The sequence below is a fragment of the Muntiacus reevesi genome, chromosome 4, assembly GCF_963930625.1.
Source record: "Muntiacus reevesi chromosome 4, mMunRee1.1, whole genome shotgun sequence".
In the NCBI taxonomy this organism is placed as follows: Eukaryota; Metazoa; Chordata; class Mammalia; order Artiodactyla; family Cervidae; genus Muntiacus; species Muntiacus reevesi.
In genome coordinates this window covers 139,943,155-139,968,257 of record NC_089252.1, presented here as the reverse complement: position 1 = coordinate 139,968,257, position 25,103 = coordinate 139,943,155, and the positions used below count along the sequence as shown (strand labels likewise).

Sequence of the window (25,103 nt, the reverse complement as noted above, 5' to 3'; positions counted from 1 at the left end):
TTGCCTGGCATTAGTTGTCAGGAGATTTGAGTTTCAGTGATAATTTCCTTTAAAGGAGATGAAAACAAAGACAAGGCGGGGTGTTGTGGAAAAAAAATACACAAAATACCTAGTGGATGGGAACAAAAGGCAAATGCTCATGACTGCAAACCTTGCTCAACTCTTTCTGTGGTTAGTACTTAAACGCTAACATTATCTCATCACCCCAACACTTAAACATCTTGAGACTAAACCATGAGTGAGTATACAGGATAAGCCGAAATTAAATCCTCGTGTGAATGTGCAGAGTACAAAGGAGTTTTATCTGTTTAATTTACCTAATTCATTTTCTCTTATGTATAGTTTTAGAAATGAAAGAAAAGGTTCAATGGCACTGGTATGACAAATCTCTTCTGGCAAAATTTTAGTCAAAAGGAACAGCAGAGATAATGACATACTTTCACAGGAAAAGTTTGCCCTGAAGAAAGGCCTCTCCAGTTTTGACTCTCAAAACAATTTTAGAACTAAGCATTAGCTTTAATCCGGCCCTCTGGTAAGCACCAAGAAAAGAAGGGTAAACAAAGCTGATTCCTGTCATGCAAGGCTATTTTCTGGCCTTTCCCTCTCTTTATACGAAGAATGGGCAGACCTTCTCTGTAAAGGCCCAAAGAGTAAATATTTTTTGGGCTTCATGAACCACCAGGTCTCTAGTGCAACTCCTCAGCTCTGCTGGCATGGCATGAAAGCTGCCATAGAAAACAGATAAACAGATAAGCACGACTGTGTTCCAGCCAAACTTTCTTTATAGACCCTAATTCTGAATTTCATATAATTTTCACAGGTCAAAAGAAATCTTCTTCTTTTGTTTCGTCTTTGTTTCTATTCTTTAAAAATAGAAAAACCATTCTCAGCTCACAGGCCAAACTAAAACAGGTAGCAGTCTGTGGCTCCCAAGGACTTGGCCACAGTTTGCCAGCCCTTGCTTTACAGCAAAGACAAGGTGGCAACAAAAAGTCAAAAAGAACTTAGAAAGCGTTCAGGCTGTTTTTCAAAGAAGAAGGCCGTTGGAGACGGAAAGAAGGAAAGAATAGAAAGTGAATAAAAGAGGAAGGGATGCCCATGAGAAATTAGAAGACTGTCGCCTGAGGGGAGAGGAACCCAAAGGAGGTGAAAACTGGGAGGGAAGAGGGGGCAGTAACTGGTTGGGGCGGGTGGTAACAGAAAGAAGCAGGAGGCCAAGACACCTGGGCATTGGTGGGAAATGAAAGGGCAAAAGGGATGTCAGTGAATGACTAGCCTCGGGGACAGGATGTAGATTAAACTGTAAGAAAGCCAAACAGAAGATTAATGGACAAGCCCAGAACTAAAGAACCAAAGCTACTTACTCTGTCCACAAAACTGCTGGACAGTGTGCTATTAGAAGCCTACTGCGGTATGTGCATGTTGGCAGGGCGATTTTTCTTTCTGCTTTTATTTTGTACAGAGCTCCCAGGAATATCAGTTCAGTCTTCAAAGTCCCCTCATCTTTAAAGTGATACGGCCCTGGGCAGAGCTGGGCTTCAGCTCTGGGGACCCTGAGCATGGTATTCACTCCAGTACTTACCCTGTACCTCCACAACTGGCATTTTCAGCAAGAAGAAAGTTAGGGAACACCCACCCATGTGAGATTTCATTATTACAGCAGTTGCTAATAACACTGATAAAATGGATCAATACCCAGACAGACGGGTCAGAGCCTAAAGCTGCATAGAGAACAGAGCAAATTCTGTTTTAAATCTGGTAAAAGGAGTGGCTAATGAATAGCATCCAGCAAACATTAAACAGAAACTACTATGAAATGCCAAAGAATCACTTTCATGGAGGGTCAAGAACTAAACAGTTATTATCTGCTGGCTATCGAGGAAAAGCTGAAAAATAAGATAAACTTTCATAAAATGTGATAATAGTGTTATGGGCTGACTTATCTTCCCAAAATTCATATGTTGAGACCCTAACCCCTAATACCTACGACTGATGTATTTGGAGTCTTTAAAGAAGTAACTTGAGTTAAAATGTGGCCAATAAAGGGGCCCTAATCCTGCTTGGTATTCTTATAAGAAGAGGAAATTAGGACACTTGGAGAGACACCCAGGATGCACATATAACAGGGATGACCTTGTGAAGAGGAGGCAGTAGGTCAATCATCTACAAGCCAGGAGGAGGCCTCAGGAGAAACCAAACCTGCCCACAGCTTGGTCTTCGACTTCTGGCTTGTAGAACTATAAGAAAATAAATTTCTGTTGTTTAAACCACCTGCTCTGGGTATTTTATTGTGGCAACCCAAGCAAACTAATATAAATAGTTACAGCATACGGAGATTAAGAGGAAGGTGGGAGCAAATAAGGCCACCACAGATTCACTCATTCAACCAACATGTGTTAGCCCCACTAGGTATCCGGCAACATGCTAGGTTCTGGGTCTGTAAGGATGAAAAGCTAAATTCGTGCCTTTGCCAAATTCACTGCCTGCTGGAGGACAAAATTCCACTGCAGTATGAAAGCACCGTAACAGAAATGTACCCCAAGTCTTTTGGAAACACAGGAGTTTCTCAGCCAGCCAGGAAGTGGTCAGGCAAAGCTTTCAGAAAGAGATGGTGTCTGGAATAAGTGCTTAAAACAAACAAACAATAACAACAACAACAAAAAGGTTACCTTCTGATTGAGAATATATAGAAATATATTTTTGAACTGGATAAAATAAGTATTGTTGAGAAGGAGAAAGTCTGATGAGTGAGAGGTTGGGTTGTCATTTGGTCACAATGAGCTAAGGGACCAAGGACTGAAGTGCAGCTATCTATTTGGGCTGGAGGCAGGGATTTAAAAGCAGTTCACTTTGAGGTGGTCATCTAATCAGGGGTACAGACTGGTTTTGTCCAAGAAGAACGGTGCCAGTGAGAGAAGAAGGATTTGATAGAACTTGGGAGAAGACAAGCATTTAAGAGCAAGCAGACTAAGTTGAAAGAAGCAGTAGATGGAGAGACAGGAGGAAAAACACAACCCAGGAAGGTGGCCACATCAAGAATGAGAGAGAGGGAGTGGCCCCCATGTCAGATGCTGCCGAGACATGTCAGGTGTTGCCAAGTGGCAACCTGAAAAGTTAAGTCAATCGATTTAACCACAGGTCACTGATAACCTCTGTGAAAACAGCTGTAAGTGGCAGAAGTCAAGTGAGAATAAATCACTGGATTTAGATGGGAGGATGTTCATGAAAACCCCAAGAAATAAAAGCTTCCTGAGTCATCTTCTGGGATGGATAAATGGGGAAGAAGGAGATGATACGCAACAAAAATGGTGGCAGGATGGCGGTGGGGGTGGGGTGGGGGGTTTCTCATTCTGTCTTCCAATACGTCTGGGAGAAACCTGAACAAAGAGGAGAAAGGTAAGAGGTATGGCAAGGGAGAAAACGGTATTTACCATGTGGTGAAATGAAACTCACTCAGTCATGTCCGACTCTTTGCAACACCGTGGACTGTAGCCTGCCAGGCTCCTCTGTCCATGGAATTCCCCAGGCAAGAATACTGGAGTGGGTTGCCATTCCCTTCTCCAGGGGATCTTCCCAACCCACAGATCAAACCCAGATATCCCAAGTTGCAGGAGGATTCTTTACCATCTGAGTTACCAGGGAAGCCCCTTACCATGGGGTACCAACCAACATAACAGCTAACATTAAAAATACTCCCTATATACACACAGCACCTTATGCTGTAGAAGGTTTGTTCATTTTTCCTCTCATTTAACCTGAACAACTACTTTTGGAGAAAAGCAACGAGGCAGCTCTTTTTTACAAACATGTGTGTTGAGTCGCTCAGTTGTATCTGACTCTTTCTCGACCCCATGGATTCCAGCCTTCCAGGCTCCTCTGTCCATGGGATTGCCCAGGCAAGAATACAGGAATTGCCACTTCCTCCTCTAGAGAGTCTTCCTGACCCAGGGATCAAATTTGATCTCCTACGTTTAGTCTCCTGCATTGGCAGGAAGATTCTTTTCCATTGGGCTACCTAGGATGCATTTTACACACAAAGGAATTACATTCAGGGAAAAAAATAATAAACATCCCCCAAGGTCAAACAACAAACAGAAGGTAGGACTTCATCCTGAACCTAGACCCATGTCTCTAAAAGCTCACCAAGCATTTTCACTGAAGGAAGTATTAACTGGCCCGGGGCTGGCTCTCAGCTTCCTCATCTGAAAAAATGGAAACAAAAATAGTATCTACTTCACACTATTGACAAATGTAAAGCACCCAAAGGAGCTGGCTCACAATAAGTGCCCAATGAATGGGAGTCACTACCAGCTTAAAAATCAATGAGCATAACGTGTACATCAACCATGCCTCCTGTGTAACCAGTCTCGGTGAATTCCAATAACTGTCCAAACCGGAAATCTGGGCGTCATCCCAGAAACCACCTTCTCCCTCAGAGTTGAGTCAAGTAACAAAGTCCTTCCAATTCAGTGCTTCTCAACCTTATTTCTCATTATTGTCTCCTAAGAGACTTTCTCGATATTTTTTCCTAATTGTATCCCTCCCATGAAGTTTTAATACCATGGGTGACTGTGTATCTGTTTATTACTGTGGCCCTTTAAAAAAACAAATTAGAGGATAATTGCTTTACAGAAGTATGTTAGTTTCTGATGTACAACAATGTGAATCAGCTATAAGCATACATATATCCCCTGCCTCTTGAGCCACCCTCTCACCCATCCCCACCCCACTCCTCTAGTTCACAGACCATAAACCACTGTAACATCTATGAATTTTTCACATTACCTCAACCAATTTTTACCTCCTTGGGGCCGTATCCCCTCATTGAGAACACCTGTACTAGTCCTTCCTCCAAAATCTCTCTCAAGCCCACTTTCCCTTTTCTCGATCCTCAATGCCAGTGCCTTGTCTTAACAGTTTTTCATATGAAATATTCCAGCAGCTTCCAGCTTTCCAACCATATGCTCCCGACTGAGCTGAGTGCAAGTCTGCTCCTGTGGATCACTTTCTCAAAAAAGTTATCAGTTGTGCCCCACCCCTGCGGGACCCTTCCATTGCACTCAAGGTCCCTGCTGAGCAGTCCTGGGCCTGAAGCCCTAGCCCTAGCTGCCATCCCCACCGCCTCAGTAGGCAGCAGGCACACACAACATACAGCCACGGCCTCTGGAACATGGCACTTCCTGTTACCTCTACCTAGGATGCCCTTCCCCTTTGCCTGCCCCATGAGCTTCTACTTACCCCCTTAATGCTCAACATAGTAAGGTACACACATGCTCTTTAGGGCCTTTCCCAATTCTGTTTTACTGCAGGCGAACTAGAAATGTCACTGTCCCTTTCACACAGAACAACTCCAGTTACCTCTAATGACAATAACAGCAATAACTAATATTCTTACATTCAACGAACATTAACTCAATGTGTAAAATATGCCAGGCTATTCTAAGCACTTCACATGGATCAGCTCAATTACCTGGAGCACCCTGAGGGCAGGGATTATACCTTAATTTTTTTACCTGTTTAACTCCTGGCACGTGGCAGATACTCAAAAAATGCTTGCTGAAATAATGCAGGAAGCAAAGTTTTAGAGTTTCTTAAATAAGTTTTTTTTTTCCTCTGCCTTATATAGCCCCTCCTACAATGGTTTATGGAATTTACCTTGGTAATAAAAAGTGAGAAGGGATAGGATATGACTACTCTGCCCAAGGTTTTAACAGTTCCTTTGAAATATACTGATTCTGTTTTTTAAAAAAAAAGCTACTAGGAATGCCTTTCCAAGTGCAAGGGTGGGGATCTAATCTACAATTCAGAACATTTGCATATTTACAAATCTAGTCAATTCGAAGGATATACTTATATCTTAACATGCCACAGGCAAAGCCTTAATCACCTATAACCCAAAAGTTTGGGAAAAACAATGAAGAAAGATTTAGAAATACAGTAGTATTTAAATGCATACGAACAGGAGACTTGGAAAAAAATCAGGTTATATAATAATCTAATGAAACACTTTGAAATAGAACACTCACAGAAAGATAAACAGAAAAATACTTTAAACAGCAGAGTGAAAACTACTACTCATAGTTCCTTAAGAGTCATTGGAGAAGGTCATTTAAGTCCAATGCTCCCCACCCCCATCCTCTCCTAACTGAAATAACAACCGGCCTTAATAATAATGTGAACAGACGACTTCAAATTGATTCAGAAAGTTTTACTCTCTGAAGAAAATAAATATATTTTTACACACAGACACATAACACCTTCTGGATTTTTTTCTCCATTTGGCATCATGTGGATTTAAGTGTTGGTATTAAGTAAATAATAACTTTTTAGAAATGACTAGAGTTCAAAAAAGAGAGAACTTCTAAAACGAAATGTCCTATGGCAAAAACCCAAACACTACATTTCACTAATCATTTATTATAAACCATGGTTCTCTCTGGGCAATAAGATTATGGGTGATTTCCATCTTTTTTATATCTATCTGGAGCCTTTATTATTTAAAAAAAAAAGGATTTCATTCAGAAAAAATGTATTTTCACTTTTAAAAGCATATTTTTTATTACACATTAAAAAACATTTGCTATTAATTTACAAGTCACTTTCATGTAGGGCAGCTGATTTCCCATTTATGATAAGAAATATACTTATTTTAAACCACTATATCTGATGAGTCTATAAGTCCCCCACATGATCAACACAGCCCCCTGGAAATGTGAGGTCTCTATCTCCTCTCTTTGAATCTGGGCTTCGGGACCACCTAACTGAATGAGCACAGTGAAAGTCAACACTATGAGAGTACCCACAAGCAAGACTTAAACTAGCAGTTGCTACTTCCTGTCTTTTGAAAGTTAACCACCATACTGTGAGGAACACCCCTGCCACCTGTACAAAAGCCGATGTGGAAAGAATCCAATAAGCGACACCAATTTACCAGAAACGTGAGCAGCCCACTTGGGGAACCGGTCCTCCAGCCCCAGGTAAACCATCCCAGCTGGCATGTGGTGGGGCAAAAAGGAGCTGTCCCTTCTGAGCCCTGTTCAGACTGCATATTCATGGGCAAAGCCTTTAAGTTTTGGAGTCGCTTGTTCCAAGCAAAAGATAACCAGAACACCATATTACACTTTATGCACTTGCCTCCACCTCTCCCCAGTTACAATTTAAATACTTTGATGGGAATTCCATGGTGGTCCATTGGTAGAATTCAGAGCTTTCACTGCTGGGGCCCTGAGTTCAAACTCCAGTCGGAAACTAAGACGTCTGTAAGTTTTTTTAAAAAAAAAAAAAAAACCTTTTAAAAAATAAAAATAAATAAACTGTTTGAGGATATGACTCTGCCTTTTAGTTCAGTTCAGTTCAGTCAGTCTTGTCTGACTCTTTGCAACCCCATGGTCTGCAGCACGTCAGGCCTCCCTGTCCATCACCAACTCCCGGAGTTTACCCAAACTCATGTCCATTGAGTCGGTGTTGCCATTCAACCATCTCACCCTCTGTCGTCCCTTCCTCCTCCTGCCTTCAATCTTTCCCAACATCAGGGTCTTTTCAAATGAGTCAGTTGCTCGCATGAGGTGGCCAAAGTATTGGAGTTTCAGCTTCAGCATCAGTCCTTCCATTGAATATTCAGGACTGATTTCCTTTAGGATGGACTGGTTGGATCTCCTTGCAGTCCAAGGGACTCTCAAGAGTCTTCTCCAATACCACAGTTCAAAAGCATCAATTCTTCAGGGCTCAGCTTTCTTTATAGTCCAACTCTCACATCCATACATGACTACTGGAAAAACCATAGCCTTGACTAGATGGACCTTTGTTGGCAAAGTAATGTCTCTGCTTTTGAATATGCTGCCTAGGTTGGTCATAGCTTTATCTTTATAGCCATTCTTTCAATAAACACATGAGGATTAACACATATCTAGACTATGCAAGAGGCTTCCTGGGTGGCTCAGCAGTAAAGAATCTGCCTGCCAATGCAGGAAATACAGGTTCGATTCCTGGGTTGGGAAGGTCCCCTGAAGTAGGAAATGGCAATCCACTCCAGTATCTTTGCTTGGGAAATCCCATGGACACAACAGCCTGGTGGGCTAGAGTTTATGGGGTCACAAAGAGTTGGACACAACTGAGCACACACACATGCAGACTATGTTAGATAGATTCTGCAAGATTATGACAAGAAATATACTTCAATCATAATCTCAAAAACTTAGCAAAACTGCCAGCAATAGTAGATACTCAATGAATGCGGCCTGATGAATGCATGAATAAACCAGGTTCTAAGAACTATTTCGTGAATTATGTAATTATTAATACTACAGTGATTCCTATTACCATCATCTTTTTACAGAAGAAGTGTACCAATTCACATGATGGTGTGATCACTCACCTAGAGCCAGATATCCTGGAATGTGAAGTCAAGTGGGTCTTAGGAAGTATCACTACGAACAAAGCTAGTGGAGGTGATGGAATTCTAGTTGAGCTATTTCAAATCCTAAAAGATGATGCTGTGAAAGTGCTGCACTCAATATGTCAGCAAATTTGGAAAACTCAGCAGTGGCCACAGGACTGGAAAAGTTCAGTTTTCACTCCAGTCCCAAAGAAAGGCAATGCCAAAGAATGCTCAAGCTACTGCACAATTGCACTCACACCCTAGCAAAGTAATGCTCAGAATTCTCCAAGCCAGGCTTCAGCAATAGGTGAACCGTGAACTTCCAGATGTTCAAGCTGGTTTTAGAGAAGGCAGAGGAACCAGAGATCAAATTGCCAACATTCGCTGGATCATCGGAAAAGCAAAAGAGTTTCAGAAAAACATCTATTTCTGCTTTATTGACTAAAGCCAAAGCCTTTGACTGTGTGGATCACAATAAACTGTAGAAAATTCTGAAAGAGATGGGAATACCAAACCACCTGACCTGCCTCTTGAGAAATCTGTACCCAAGTCAAGAAGCAACAGTTAGAACTGGACATGGAACAACAGACTGGTTCCAAATAGGAAAAGAAGTATGTAAAGGTTGTATATTGTCACCCTGCTTATTTAACTTATATGCAGAGTACATCATGAGAAATGCTGGGGTGGATGAAGCACAAACTGGAATCAAGATTGTCAGGAGAAATATCAATAACCTCAGATATACAGATGACACCACCCTTATGGCAGAACGTGAAGAAGAACTAAAGAGCCTCTTGGTGAAAGTGAAAGAGGAGAGTGAAAAAGTTGGCCTAAAGTTCAACATTCAGAAAACTAAGATCATGGCATCTGGTCCCATCACTTCATGGCAAATAGATGGGGAAACAATGGAAACAGTGGCTGACTTTATTTTTTGGGGCTCCAAAATCACTGCAGATGGTGATTGCAGCCATGAAATTAAAAGATGTGTACTCCTTGGAAGGAAAGTTATGTCCAACCTAGATAGCATATTAAAAAACAGAGATATTACTTTGCCAACAAAGGTCCGTCTAGTCAAGGCTATGGTTTTTCCAGTGGTCATGTATGGATGTGAGAGTTGGACTATAAGGAAAACTGAGCACAGAAGAATTGATGCTTTTGAACTGTAGTGTTGGAGAAGACTTTTGAGAGTCCCTTGGACCGCAAGGAGATCCAACCAGTCTGTCCTAAAGGAAATCAGTCCTGTGTGTTCATTGGAAGGATTAATGTTGAAGCTGAAACTCCAATATTTTGGCCACATGATGCAAAGATCTGACTCATTTGAAAAGACCCTGATGCTGGGAGGGATTGGGGCCAGGAGGAGAAGAGGACAACAGAGGATGAGATGGTTAGGTGGCATCACCGAATCAACGGACATGAGTTTGGGTAAACTCCGGGAGTTGGTGATGGACAGGGAGGCCTGGTGTGCTGTGGTTCATGGGGTCACCAATTAGCAACATATGATTTGGTGGCAGTTTAGTCGCTAAGTTGTCTGACTCTTGTGACAGTCTCCTGCATTGCAGGCAGATTCTGTACCCCCGAGCCACGAGGGAAACCCCAACATACTGCTTCTTAGCTCTAAATTTACCCTCTTTGTCCTGCTTCACGATACTGGGGCCGGACCCTGGAAACATTTCTCCTTTGTCAGATGGTACAGTGTTAGTTTTCATCAATAGAGGGTACTGGTGAGATCCTGCAAGACAATTGCAGAGGAAGGGGCTTTTCATCCTAGTTTGGGATGCTCTGCTTCCCTGGTGGCTCAGACGGTACAGAATCTGCCTGCAATGGATTCCCTGGAGCGGGAATGGCTACCCACTCCAGTACTCTTGCCTGGAAAATTCCATGGACAGAAGAGCCTGGCAGGCTACAGTCCTTGGGGTCACAAAGAGTCAGACATGACTCAGCGACTAACACTTTCATTTTTCATTTTCACTTTTATCCCCTCTAAAGTGTACTACTGCATTCTCTATCAAGTTTCAACCTGGTAAGCTGCTCTTACAAACCAGTTCCAATACAACTTTGAGCAAGTTCACTGGCCACCAGCACGCTGCATATTCATGTGGCAGTTACTTCATCTTCAGTGAGGTCGGAACCTCAGTCTTGGGGGTGGAAAGGGGCCTCTTGCAAGTTCTTAGTGCCTGCATCCTGTACTCCCCTTCAGCCCTTGAAAAACTTAGCTTCTTCCATTTGTTATTCCTATTTTCCTTGGAGACCTCTTTCACCCTATTAGTAGTTAAGCATTGTTAACTTTTTACTAATGTGTAATGCTTTATATTAAATTTTCCTTATTCAAATTACTATGTGGTTTTTGTCTCTAGAATGGACTCTGGCAGGCACATGAAGGAATAAAAGGCCTCTTAAACAAATATGAGAGGCCTGAAGAAGCACATTTTCCCATGCCACCATCAAATGACTAATTAAGAATAAAAAGAAATTGAAATAAAGAGTCAACAAACAAAAATTGCCATGCCAATCTCTTTTAAAATCTATGTCTAATCACATTTCTTAGAAAACATATTTTATCTTTTTTGGTATTTCTTTCAATTTCCTATATGGTAAATTGTTTTAAAAAAATCAATGCAAATATTGGCCACAGGTGAGACCCAAGGCAAGAAAGGGTCAGAAAATAAAGAAGTTGTCACTAGCCCAGGTCAGCTCATCTAAGACATGTGACTCCAACCAGAACCAAGAAGTGGAATTAGAGTAGGATTACCTAGTGATCAATAAGACTGGCGGACCAGAGCATCACTGTTCAAATGTGAGGTCTGCTACTACTGAACTGTGTGAACTTGGGAAATTTATCTAATAATGATAATGTACCTACTTTAAAGCTCTATGAAGATAAAGTTTATATATATATAAAGCCCTGAGGCTAGAACTCTATCCAAATTCTCTTTCTAACCTACTCTCTACTTCAACATGCTCAATCCATTTTTTCCCCAATATCTTCTGATTTTTACTGATTAATCCCTATTCAAATAGATATTGAATACCTATTGAAAATCTGTATCTATCAAAAAGGTTTCAGAAGACCTATCTTCTTTCAAAACTGTTCTCCTTTACTCTTCCTACCATCCCTGGCCTTCAACTGAGACCCTGCTGAAATAAGATATAGAATATTCTCCTCCCTTAAAGGGCTACCACTTCTTTCCAGGCCCACAAACATGGAACCTGTTAAAAATAAAAGGAACAGGAGTGATACAGTACAGCCGACATTTCCCAATCAGCTTTCACCTCTTCCTGTGGAACTGTCCCTCCCTCACTCCACGTGACTCTGGTGTCCTAAGGGAAGGGCTCGGGACTCAGCGCAAGCTAACCGGACTCTGAACCTTGGAAGAAGACGAAGGGGAGGAACTGAGCTGCAGACAGTCATCAGTGCCCAGAAACCCCCAGGGCTGCCTCACCCCTGCCCTTACCAAGTCCGGGAGCTTCAGCAACTCTTTTTAGGTTGCGAGCTACCCAGTGCGTGTTAGAGAAATTCCTACTTTTGCTTATGTTAGCAAGAGGTCTACTGCTTGAGCCAGCGGCCCCACATACATGTCTGACTGACCCTTAGTTTCCCCATCTGTAAAGTTTCTAAGGTACCTTCTGGCTCTAACTGTCCCCAATTCTGACAACAGAACAAGTCCCAGAAGACATGCTCTGACTGTTCTGAATTCTCCATAACAACAGCACCATTACCACCCAGCCCCCATACACCTTATGGACAAATGGGGGGCTGAGAGATGCTTTCAAAGTCTTATATTTAGGTTATAAAACCACAAGCCTCTTGTTTGCCACTTACTACATCTCAGCAGTATTATTTTGGTAACAGCGTTGCCACCCTCTCTGCTTTGGTGCTGAGCATAAATAGAACATGAATATTTCCAGGAATTGTCAACTTGGCACTTCTCACAAGGAGTTAAGATTTCTTTTATAACACTAACAAAAATAAAGCCTAAGACTAAAACCTGCCCCAAACTTCTTCTAGAAGTTACATTTCCTTCTCAATTAAAATTTACTGTTTGGAAAAGGACAATGTACTCTTTTTTCCCTTCTGGGGTAGAAGTCCTCCAAAGAATCATATTCATATACTCCTTACTGCTCAAACTGAGGAACAAGTATAAACACAGCTGCCTATTAAAATTAAGTAAAGGCAAACATTCCTGCAGCTAGCTACAACAGCAGCCTGCAAGTCTGAACTATACCCATAAAAAGAGAACACTACCTTGCTAAACGTACAGTTTAACTCTGAGGCCAAGTCACCAGAAAAGCTGGTTATTGCAACTGATGACTTTCCATAGCATGATTTAGGAGCTGCAGAAGTGGAGCCTGATTCCAGGGTTAGGAGAGCCAATGCACCATCTCCTGACCATAGCCAAGAAGATTGAGGTTTTGGGGGTTTTTTTTGTTTTTTACTCTCACATTACACCCTACTCCTCCCCCTAAAATAAAAGGATAAAGTGAGAGATGCAGGAGAAAGAGACCAACCAGGAATTAGTCTTTAGACAATAGGTGGGGAAGAGAAAGAAAAGTCCCTGACGCTGCACTTCTGAGACAGCCTGAAGTAGGGGAAAGGAGAAGAAAGCGGACTGGTAGATAACAGGCTCTGAAGCACCACAGGCTCTCAGAATTAGGGAGGAGAGAAATGAGAATTTTGAGAAAGTGTCTTTACAGGACATGAATCAGCAGTCTTTGAAGCCAAAGTCTCTAGATTCCAAATTAGGCTTAACTACGTTGTATAACCTTGAGCAAGTGACTTAACATCTCTGTGAGTGAGGGTAATAATGCCTTCTGCCTCATCAAGTTACTGTCAGGATTAAACGAATTAATAAATGCAAAGATCCTGGCACAGTGCCAGGCACATAGTAAAGTAAGCCCCCAATAAATACTGTGATTATTATTCCACTGGTATTACTTGAAGATCTTGTGAGACACAGAAAAGACTAAAATTTGTTTTTTATTATAAATTGAAACTGTGGGCAGACAGACAGACCAAGCCAGTCGCAGTCTTTACGACTGGCAATTTGTGCCTCTCCTCCTCTCATCCATCCTTAAGCCACCATCAGCTCCCTCTGAGGCTGACAGTTTCCCGGGTGGTGCTAGTGGTAAAGAAGCTGCCCGCCTATGCAGAAGATGGAAGAGACACAGGTTCACTCTGGGTTGGGAACATATCCTGGAGGAGGAAACGGCAACCCACTCCAGTATCCGTGCCTTGAAGGATCGCAAGGACAGGGGAGTCTGGTGGGCTATGGTCCACAGGGTCACAAAGAGTTGGACATGACTGAAGCAACTGAGCATGCACGCAAGCATAAGGCTGATAGCAACACTCAACTCACTCTCTGCTGGCAGCTTCTGTCCCCATTTGGACACAGCTTGATCTCCAGCGCTCACAGTATTGTGGGCGGTCTGTAATTACCAAACAATGTGAACAGACAATGAAAGTAATTCCCCCAAATCCAAATTCACCAGATAATTCAAAACCCTCCCATCAGTTTTTCTCCATGAACACATAGCCTATGAATCCCCACAGAGCTCTGATGGAGTTTAATGTTGGTAGTAGACTCACACCTGCATGGGGTGTGAAATGCTAGAACATTCTTCAGCTACACTGTTCACAGAATTCAAAGAATTAAAAACAATGGTGAGCCCTGATTTAAAACAAAATTACCTATCCTTCTATATCTCCATTCCTACCTCCCTTCAAGGTCCCCCACCTGAAAATAAGAGCAACTCTTCAAGCAAGCACAAAGCTTTGGGAGGCCCGTTCCTGGGAAGCAACAGGTGAAAAAGGAGCCCAATCCGATGGTGAGGTCTTTAGGTTTTCAACCTTGGCGGCACTTTAAAATTACCTAGGAAAGTGTTCATGCCTGTGTATGCACCTCTGTCTTTAACACCACTGCCCAGACCCCACCTCCAAAGATTTTGGCATGAACTGGCCTGGGGCAAATACTGAGGTTCATTGGTTGCTTTTTTTTGTTTTAAGCCAGAGTTGAAAAACATTGAGCTAAATCAACCCTGATGGTCAGTAGCATGACTGATATAGCCAAGTGACCCATACATCCACAGGAGAGAGAAACAAATACCACAGGGAGAATTTCAAAAAGGAGATAACATTAAATTCATTTTTTAGAGTGATATGGAGGCATCCCTGCTGGGGAGAGACCTGTCACATGGTCTGCTGTTCCTAGAAAGAGCTGCAGTTTGCTGCCAACAGATGCATTATTTCATCAGTCCCATAAATACTTGATAAAAGTCTTCCGCTCTTCCTTTATGTCAGCCTTGCAGAAGAGGGGAGGGATGGGTGGGAGGAGGAGCCTTCTGACAATGTAGGGCTGAACCATCAAAATTTCCTTTTAAATGATTAAAATTGGTATCGATAAGAATAAGATATTTTAGGAAAATCTCACTCCAGTATACCTCAAAAAGCCTTTGAAATTCTCCCCTTAAAATGAAGAGAAAAACATAAGTACAATTTTTAAAGGCTAATTTTGATTATTAACACCACAGCTTAATACAGTTCCATTTCTCAGCCAGTAGGGAGCCAAAATTAAATAGCAAATGTCCTAAACCCAGAGTCAAGAGGCCTGGGTTCTGGTCTTGGCAACAAATTACATTAACTAGCTGTATGATTGTGGGCAAGTTGCCTTCATCTCCCTAGCACTCGATTTTCTCAGGGAAAAATTAAATGATCTATGATCATTACCTTCCCAATCTTAAAGTGCAGAATACCAGGATGTTTCTCCATTTTGCTACCTTATTACATTAGCAAATGAAGGCATTTACAATTGAGACAACTTAAAATTAAGTCATTCTCACAATTCTGCAAGTAAATTTAACCAGTTGCCAGTCATTGTGCATCCACTGAATAAGCAAAACAGTAAAGTACCTTGACTAGATGTTATCTTCTGTCTGAACAATGCTTGGAGCCTTTCTGCCCCAACTATGCCAGCCACACTAAGCTTCCTGTCCCCAAACTCCCGTTGCTCTTTTTAAAAGAGCAAATACATGAAAAACATCTTCACACTTTTTGCTGTATCTCATAACATCATTATTTGCTTAGTATTTTCCTTTATGTTAACTCATTTTTAAATACAACGTGTTTTAAAGGAACTTCAAAAATAGAAGCCTGTTTTACTTGTCATAAATGGAAGAAAGCCACTACAATAATACAAGAAAAAAAAAAAGCAAAACAACTGAATTCTAACTCAATACTGTTGTCCACAAAAGGCTTTAAGCATGAGGAGCTTTTTCAGTCTATTAAGAAGAAAACTTGTAAAGGGTTGCAAGAGGTGTAACAGAAATATTTGTACCAATGGAGGTTTCCCCTTGGATTAAAAGAGGATTAATTCCATGCCCACATATCACCTGAAATCATTCTAAGAACCACCCAAGATCATGGCTGTGCACGCATCTCACATTCTGGGAAGCAGAACGACAGACAGCCGAGACCGGGCCTTAGCGACCAGCCATGGGACGCAGCATCTCTCCGAAAGGAAGGCTATTCTCCCAGAAAGTTCTGTGCTCTAGCCACGCTGTCTCCAGGGCTCCCACTTGAGTTCCTTTGCACTTGTAGTCCCCTCTATCTGAAAGCTTTTCCTCCAGGCATCCACTCTGCTGAAGAATTCAGGTCTCTGCTGAATGTCCTCCCATCAAAGCAGCTTCCTCTGACCACCCCACATACTGTGGAAAGCCCCTCCTCACCACCTCGCAAGCTGTTCTGAAGAAGCACTCTCAACCTGATGTATTGTTCATTCACTTGTTTGTTGTCTGTCCGCATGAGACTACAGAATAGTAGGAGTCCAGAAGAGCGGGAGCTTTGTTTACTACAGTACCCCTAGCACCCAATGTCTGCCACGTGGTCAAGATGAATATTTGCCAAATGAATGAATGGATCTTCTTAGTTGATCTGGCGAGCCTTCCTGTGTCTTTATTAACTAGTGCCTGGCACTTACTTAGTCCTCAAGAAGCATACGGTAATTGTGCTAGAGATACATAGACACTCGGGCTCACTGTAGACTCTGCCTTTAGCACGAGGAGTACAGTGAACTCTACTCAGCCACAGAGGAAGGGTCTGGACACACCATGAGTCTGATGAACTAAGATCAACACTGAACTTACGATACCCAGGTTGTGGTTTAGTCGCTAAGTCATGTCTCACTCTTGCAATCCCATGGACTGCAGCCCACCAGGTTCCTCTGTCCATGGGATTTTCCAGGCAAGAATACTGGAGTGGGTTGTCATTTCCTTCTCCAGGGGATCTTCTGGACCCAGGAATCAAACCAGGGTGCTCTGCACTGCAGGTGGATTCCTGCATTACAGACAATTCTTTACCAAATGAGCTATGAGGGAAGCCCCAGAGTACGTACGAATTCATGGTATGATTCAAAAATCCCACCCTAGAAATCTCTCTAATAAACCTATTACAATACCTACAGGTTTTTCTTTTTCCCTTTATTGCTCAGTAACTTCAGGTGTATCCAAGTATACATCTGACAGCCTGAATATATCCCGAAACAGTGGATGGTGTGGTTCTGCGTGGTCACACAAGGCCAGCTCCAAAATGGACAGGCTGAGTCTTGGAGACTCTGGGGTAGAGGGGAAACAAGCCAGTCCTACATCCTGCTCTGGTGATGGCACCCACACAGTACAGGGCAAGGGTCCATGGCGAGAACCAGCTCAGGCAAAGTTACAACAAATGTCAGCCCCAGGACAGCTACTCCAGCAGGCATCTGATGTTAATTCAGGAGGTGATGAGCTGCATTCCAAGGTATCTGTCCTTCATCCTTGCTGGTGGCTAAGAGACTATAAAAGCAGAAATTTAGCCCAATGAGGAAGGAAGAAAAAAAAAAAAAACTCTTGAGCCTAAAAAGGACTGGAATTAAAAGAAGAGTTGCCAGGCTGACTGTTAAGTGGGAATCACAGCAGAGACCCAGTCCCACAGCCCGGGCCAACATGGTAGAACAGAGAGTCCTTGGGCCCACAAGTCCCTCCCACCATGACTTAAGGCTAAGTCCCACCAGCTGGTGAGACCAGGCTGCTGACAAACCTCCTTTCCAGATCCAGATTAGCTCAGGCACCCGCATGAGCTTGTCAGCCTAGACAGAGGCCCATGAGTAGCGGGCAGCCAGGCAGGCAAGCACATGGCACGTTTACCCCGATTCAGCACTGTCCTCATCCTCTCAGTGACCTGTCAGGAGCCCAGGGAGGATTTCCAGCTGATCTAGTGTCTAGTGTGTGACCTTGGCCAGTAAGGGACACACTGTGAAGTGTTCCTTCCATGGTGCCAAGATGGATTAAGTCATTTTATCACCAGAATTCCTCTTTTAAAACATAAAAGTCTTTATAAGGTGAGAAAAACAAGAAGTCAATCATCCATTAACGTGTTGGGCTTTTTAAAAAATACACAATAACAGAAATAGGAATACCCGTTATCTAGGCATATTCGGAGACCATCAAAGATTTAAAGTATTTTCTTTGGTGTTTGCTTTTTTGTTTTTATGTTTTGGGATTTCCTGGGGGCACAGTTTAGAAGAACAGAGAGGATCAAGATACAACTTGATTCTTTTCTAAAAAATGACACCCAGAAAATAAATTAAAAGCAACTAACTAGAATTAATCACCAAATATGGCCTTTGAGGTAGCTCAAAGTTTACAAGTCAAACACAAAGATTAACCAGACAAACAAAAGGAAAACCAAGAACCAAACAAGAAGACCAAAACAAGAAAATTTTTTATAAAATAAAATCAGTTCATTCAGGTCAAACAGGATTGACCTCCTGGCCTAAGAGAAAGTCATTCCTCCCCATTTGTTTTCAAAGCCTCCCAAGAGGAGACCACCAAGCCTACACAAATTAATTAATATTTGCAACCAAAATGAGTAAGAAGTCAGAACAGATTCACGTATACACCCACATATATATAAGCACCACATTTTTCTACATTCCAATTCCTCAAAATTCAAACATGCTTTTTAAAAAATTTCAATGAACTATTTAAAAGCTTATTAAAATTACTCCATTACAACACCAAAGAAGCACAGGGATCCTGAGAAATAGGCCTCTGGGTCCATTTGCAAGTTTTACAGGACATTAAACTAGAAGGCATTTCAAGTCTAGTACTCTTCATAGAATGTTTTTAAATAGGTTTCCAATTCAGTCCTAATTTAATTGTATAATTAAAATATTGCCATCAAAATAATTAATATAAAACTTAAGGTTGAAGGTCTCAAATAAAGAAGGCTGTTAACTAACAACTCCTTTAAAGTATATCATTTCCTCCATGCCTTACATACATAGATAGTGCTGAAACCTAAGGTGCAGTGAATTTTCCATAACATATGTTGATTTTAAAAGTGATTTTTATAAAATGGAAAATTACAAAGTGAAGAATGGAATGATAAACTCGAAATTCATGGTTTATTAGTGAGTGGAGGCTGGGGATGAGCTAAGATTGGGAGGACACCCAGGGGTCCTCAAAGGCCATGCAAAAATTTTTTTTAACTGAGTCACAGGGAAATAGCTGTTCACTTTACCATTATTCTTCATACTTTATTATATTTTGTAATCTTACTTAAAAATATTCAATAATTAACAAAAACTATTTAAAAAGTGAGTTTGAGTAATTGCCACTATGGGAGGTACACAGAACATTACATAAATCAAACTCTCTCTTCAGGGCATTTCTTTCAATAGCAGTGTTACTCAACAAGAAGTAAAACAATGAAGAGGACTTCATTTGTGCAGCAGCCAACCTATTATTCCATTTGACCACTTCCACAGAATTAACAAATTAATGTTATTTTTCCAAACTTCAGTTTTTTCCCCCACTCTAATGATTTATACTGCTCACTTAAAAAAAAAAAAAAAAAACAACTTTTTTTCTTCAACATCTCTGTTAACTTTCACATTAGTAAAAGAATAATTTCAATTTTTATTGTTCTTTGAATGAACTGCAAGAAATGAAAATGGGGTCACACCTCTTTGAACAACATACAAAAGTACTATTTACAACATCTACAATGATTATGAAATTAAATTAAATATTTTGGTAGTAATAAGCTTTCAGTTTGCCTGTTCTGTTGTTTCCAAATATGTATTGCCAAGAGGAACCTCTAAGTTAAATACCATGTAACATGGACTCCCTAACATTTCTTTTACCATTTCCCCACTTCTACGTTATTTATTCTGCTTTCAATTAAGTGGTAGAAACATCTTAGCTACTTCAGTTTGGCTTTGTTCACACACCTGGAGTATTTTATTTTGTAAGGATAATCCAATTTGAAAATAAATATTGAATTCAATTGAATGAAATGAAAATATTTTTGCTTTTTCCACAGGGGTTTTACAGGGCCTTCCTAAGTCAACCAGTTATCTCATACAGATCAAATATTCAGACATATGTCATTAATAAAAAGAGAAGAATTAATCAGTATTATTTAATACATGTGGTCTGGAAAATCATTCAAAATATGAGGACCATGGGGCAAAAATAACAAAGTGAAGTGAAAGTTGCTCAGTCATATCCAGCTCTTTGCGACCCCATGGACTAATATTGTTCATGGAATTCTCCCAGGCCAGAATACTGGAATGGGTAGCCTTTCTCTTCTCCAGGAATTCTTCCCAACCCAGGGATTGAACCCAGGTCTCCTGCATTGCAGGCGGATTCTTTACCAGCTAAGCCACAAGTGATATTTTTATTACTGGTATGTTTTGTGTTTGTTTGTTTGTTTACCAGTATATTGGAGTTTAAAAAACAGCAACAACAAATTCTGGGGACCCCTAAGTTGGAGTAGTTCTAACTATCTTTGCTGTAAAAACCTTAGCTTTCTTTTTTCCTTCCTTTTTTTTTTTTTTGCCAGTTCAGTTCTCTGCTCCTCAGTCTCTGCAGAAAGTAGAAGACAGGGAAATGTCAAGCATGTAACAAGTATTTCCTATCACATCTTCTTCCTGCTACAAGCCAGGCTGATAGCACCAGGACTGTTTCTCTTTTCCATAGCTTCCAACTTTCCTTAAAATCAAACTGAGACACCCCCTGCCCACCCCAAAAAACTGCTGTCCTTATAAAATTAAATACTCTGGGTGTTTGAACAAAGCCAAACTAAAAAGGATGCCTTTAAATCAATAGCCTTTAAAAACAAACTAAGCCAGCTTTCCAAATAATTCCCATTAGCCATGCAGGACAGCCCAAGGGAACAGGTGCAAAGGCGTGCCTTCCTCGAGGCTGTCTCCTTCATGAGTCTGACCTTTTCCAGCTAGCCGCTCTGGCACCCCACGAATCAGTTATCAAGAAGCCTAAAGCCTGCTTTCCCATCTACACTTTCTAAATGGCTCCCAATGCCAAGGACTAAGATATGACCTGGCTCTCAGATGACAGCATGCCTCCCAAGTGACCTGCCAACTTTCCCTGGAAGTATTTCTAAATGTATCCTCTGAGTTCTCTCCTCACCCTCTCCATCCTTCCCTGCACTTCATAATTCCATCTCCTCATCTGGTCTCTCCAACAGCATGTGCCTTCAGACCAAACTCTTTACCCACTTACAGGATCCACCGAGCTCCACCCAGACTAAAATCTCAACTTCAAATCCAAAGGGCGTAGTTCCAACAATTTTGGAGCTGGCCTGGAGTGAACTTTTTGAGGCCTACCTGCAGGCAGTTCAACTACGGCTTCTTCTCTTGCCTTCTCCAGCTTCTCCCTTACCCAAGGGAATTCCTGCAGGGAATCTAGGAATGCATCGAAGGCTTTAGGACCTCTGGAAGGGAGGATATCCAGCAGTAGCATTGTTTTTCGGAGGCCTGTGGCTTGAGCTTTAATTTCTTGAACGTGGCTTTCTGTCAAGACCCCTTCCTGATAAAGATACTGGAGGACCAGCCCCTCCACCAGTACCTCTGCACCCAACTCCAGGCGAAGGGAGCGAAGCACTTGCTTGTCTCTAGCCTCCATTTCCCCCTGGGAAGAGACAAAATGGTAACTCAGATCACAGGAAGTCTGATGAGCCTCTAAAGATAGTGTCTTACAATGTAAACTCCCTAAGGTCATGGACATCTTTGAACCCTAGCAAAGCGCCAGGCCACAGTGGCTGTTAAGCCAAGTTGAATTCATTTTGAATGGTTCAGGACATGATGAACAGCACTGAACATGAATCGTCTTCTCAGTTTTTCTTTTCTACACAATGGGAACCTAGCTCCATTCCTTGTTCTATAAAGAGATTTGGGGGAAAGTGGATCAGAGACCCTGTTTAAAAAGCAACTTTTATCTTAGGATTACAGAGGAGCATTTCATTCTAAAAAACTTGCGAAGAAATAGTGCTTTTAACATTGATGTCATCAGAGACACCCACCACTGCAGAAACGGCTTAGGTGCACGCAAGTGCCCTTTAGACCGTGTGCTTTTGCAGAACCTGACCAACAACTGGGAGTGGGGCCAGAAACCGGCAAGTACCAGTAAATTTAAGGGTCATTTTCCCTAAAAGAAAAGGCCTATACACCACTGCCTTCAAGGAAAACATGAAGCGTTCATGCCCTGTCTACGGTATACATTTTATATCTACAATCTCAAGTGCCAGCCCTTGTCTGGAAGGATTTCAAATCTCCATCACAACACTATCATGGTCACACATGTATGGGACATTTAACGTTGTGGGTGTTTGGTTGTTTTTTTTTTCCTTTAAAAGACTAAAAATAAAACAAAACAATCCACACACCATTCATTGAAGGCTTGTTTCCAAGAGCACAGCGCCAGTGAGCAGAGCAATGGCTAGGAGAGTCAGTGGCGGGGAGGGGCCGCGAGGGCGGCAGGTGGGGCTTCGTGACACAGAAAGTAACAGAAAGTACCAGCAAGGCGGGCGACCCTAAGAGGCGGCAGGTGAGCAGAGGGGTGTGCACCTTGGCGGCCCCCGCCCTTCTGGAACTTCTTTTCATTCCCTTCCTCAGCAGCTGAAGCTCTGTGGTACTAGGAACGGGAAGAACTACGAAAGATTTTCGGGAAACCTGACCCGCTAAAAAAAGGGTGCTGGGAATGACTTGCAGAGCGGACCGAAGGCAGAGCGGCCCTGGTACCCTCACCGCCACCCCAACCCGGCCGCCTCCAAAACGCCGCGAGACGTTAGCGAGCGTGGGAGCCGCACAGGGACCAGGCCGCAGACGCCACGGCGCGGGGTCCTTGAGAAAAGATGGATAGGGGGTTGCCAGTTTCCTGTTACTTACGTCTGCAAACACGTATCTTAGTGGGGGGGAAAAACTGCAACCGGAATCCAAACTGTCAGGGAACCTGTACCATAAGCACCATCTTTGTTGAAGGCAAAGAACCCCTGAACAGGAAGTCATGACTCCATCTTTGTTAAGGGCAAGCACAGGAAGTACTGTGGTCATCTTTATTGGTGGCCCAGGATGAAGCCTTTTCTGCCATGTTTGCTGCGGGTAAATAAAATAACCACCTGGAGGTGGAAAACAGCATCGTTTATCATTTCCTTAGATAATAAGGAAAGGAGTAGTTGGATAATTGCATTTTAATTCATTATCTCCACCTGGGTCTTGTACTCAATTGACAGATAGTTGGGCTTCAAAATTCATCTTATCAGGGAGGGCTTCCAGGACCACGGTTACTCAAAGCAGCAGTTTCGACCACCAAACTGTTTAAAATTTCAACATTCACCTCCTCATCCCCTTAGTTCCAGTTTTGTTTTAATCTGGAGTATGTGTCATTATCTTACTAAAACTTTTACTTAATCATTTATTTATAATCTGCCCCCCTACCCCTAACCCCGACCCCCACCAAATATAAGATAATTCCTTTATATCACAGAGGTACTGCCCACAGAGAGTTTACAAGGCAGTCAGGATTCAGTTACAGCAATCAATTAGCTATTCTGGAAAGAAAGGGGTTTGTCATGAGGAATTGCGGACAATTACTGTCATTAGAAGGACTTCCCTGTAGCTCAAACGGTAAATAATCTGCCTGCAATGCAGAAGACCAGGGTTCAATCCGTGGGTCGGAAAAATCCTCTGGAGAAGCGAATGGCAATCCACTCCAGTATTCTTGCCTGGAGAATTCCATGGACAGAGAAGCCTCACGGGCTACAGTTCACGGGGTCACAAAGAGTCGGGCACGACTGAGCGACTAGCTGTCATTAGAAGGGGCTTCCCAGGTGGCCCTGGTGGTAAAGAACTCACCTGCCAAATTCAGGAAAGGTAAGAGACGAGTACCATCCCTGGGTCAGGAAGATCCCCCAGAGAAGGGCATGGCAACCCACTCCAGCATTCTTATTTGGAGAATGCCAGGACAGAGGAGCCTGGCAGGCTGGAGTCCATAGGGTTGCAAGAAGTCTGACAGGACTGAAGTGTCTTAGTACGCACACACACACACACACAATCATCAGAAAGGCTGGAGAAGGTCTTGGCATCTAAGATTGACTCCCTAAACAATACTGCCAAACTGGAACATGGAGTTTAGAAGTGAATCAATCCTCTAATGAGAAAGGCAAGAACCCCCCACTCCAGAGTCCTACCCTCTTCTCAACACTGATAGAGCAAGTGACTGACCATCAGTGGAAATGTAAGCCTCCCTCCTCAAAATGTTCTAATTTTTGTAACCAGTTTAGAGTATTATTATACCATTTTACTATGCCAGTGACAATACTTTTACATCCAGTGGCAAGTGTTATTATTATATTTTACATATGTGAGGACTATGGAATCAAAGTGGTCAAGTGTCTTAACCAAAATTTCACAGCCAGTAAAAGCTGAATAGGTTTTGAATAGCAAAACCTGAATTCTAACCAGGTCCTCCTGATATCATGCTCTTTCCAGTGCATAGTACACTACACACCCCTGCATGGTGAAAAGTCTACTGTTCTAATGACAATCAAAATATTAGAAGTCATTCTGGTGCCACCTCCTACTCTTGATACTCTTGAGTTCCAGGTACCCTCTTCACTCTCCCCTCTTCTTTCACTCTGGAATTGCTGTCCTTTCCTGGGGTGTGTTAACTTTATTCTCTGTGTTCATCCAGTTAAAGTGCAGACCTCTTGTGACAGTGCCAATAGCTGAGGTTATTGATTTTGTGGGGAGGAAAAAAATGTATTTTTTTCAACTCTAAACTTTGATAATTTTCAAACATATAGCAAAGTTGAAATAAACAAGTTCAAATACACCCATATGAAAATACCTATTTTGAAAACACTTCTTAATGACTCGTTGTATTTGGAAAGGCTGAGATCTCCTAGGAAAGAGAAGGAAACATCGCTGATGACAACTGGAGGAGGTAGAAGGCCAACAGCAGCTTCCATGAGAGCTCAGAGAAGAGAACAGAGAGACTGCATGAGAAAAGTTAGTGCAGGAACCAAGGTGTGTGGGATCTTTATGGTGAACGGCCTGAGAGGGTGGCTATTAAGGGTCTCACCTACATCCACAGGTGAAGTCATTGACCATCAAATTCCCCTTCCAATGGAAAACTGAGGTAAGCATCCATGCTGCCTCCTAAGTGACCAGGCTGGCTCTCTGATTAGACTAGTTGGCTGCTATTAGTCAGCCTGTTGGAGGACCACCACCCCACCCAAGCATGCAATGATAGTCTGAGCAGCACAGCAAAGGTTCGGCTTCCCTTTTATAAATATCCAAGGCCAGCAGGAATCAAACACAGATCAAACACAGATCGGAATCACTATCACAGGTGGTTACTCCTCCATTCCCATCTTGTCCCCCTCTGTAGGCTG

General features: G+C 42.3%; 1 protein-coding gene across 1 annotated transcript in view; it reads right to left on the bottom strand.

The window, feature by feature from the left end:
- CRADD (CASP2 and RIPK1 domain containing adaptor with death domain) overlaps positions 1 to 22,723 on the bottom strand; it is a 179,422-nt gene extending 156,699 nt beyond the window's left edge. The window contains exons 1-2 of the mRNA XM_065934211.1: positions 22,597 to 22,723; positions 21,037 to 21,340 (exon numbers count right to left, since the gene is read on the bottom strand). Coding sequence (XP_065790283.1) covers positions 21,037 to 21,340; positions 22,597 to 22,716 — 424 coding nt within the window. The 5' untranslated portion in view covers positions 22,717 to 22,723. The remainder of the gene's footprint in view (positions 1 to 21,036; positions 21,341 to 22,596) is intronic.
- Positions 22,724 to 25,103: the final 2,380 nt, after the last annotated feature.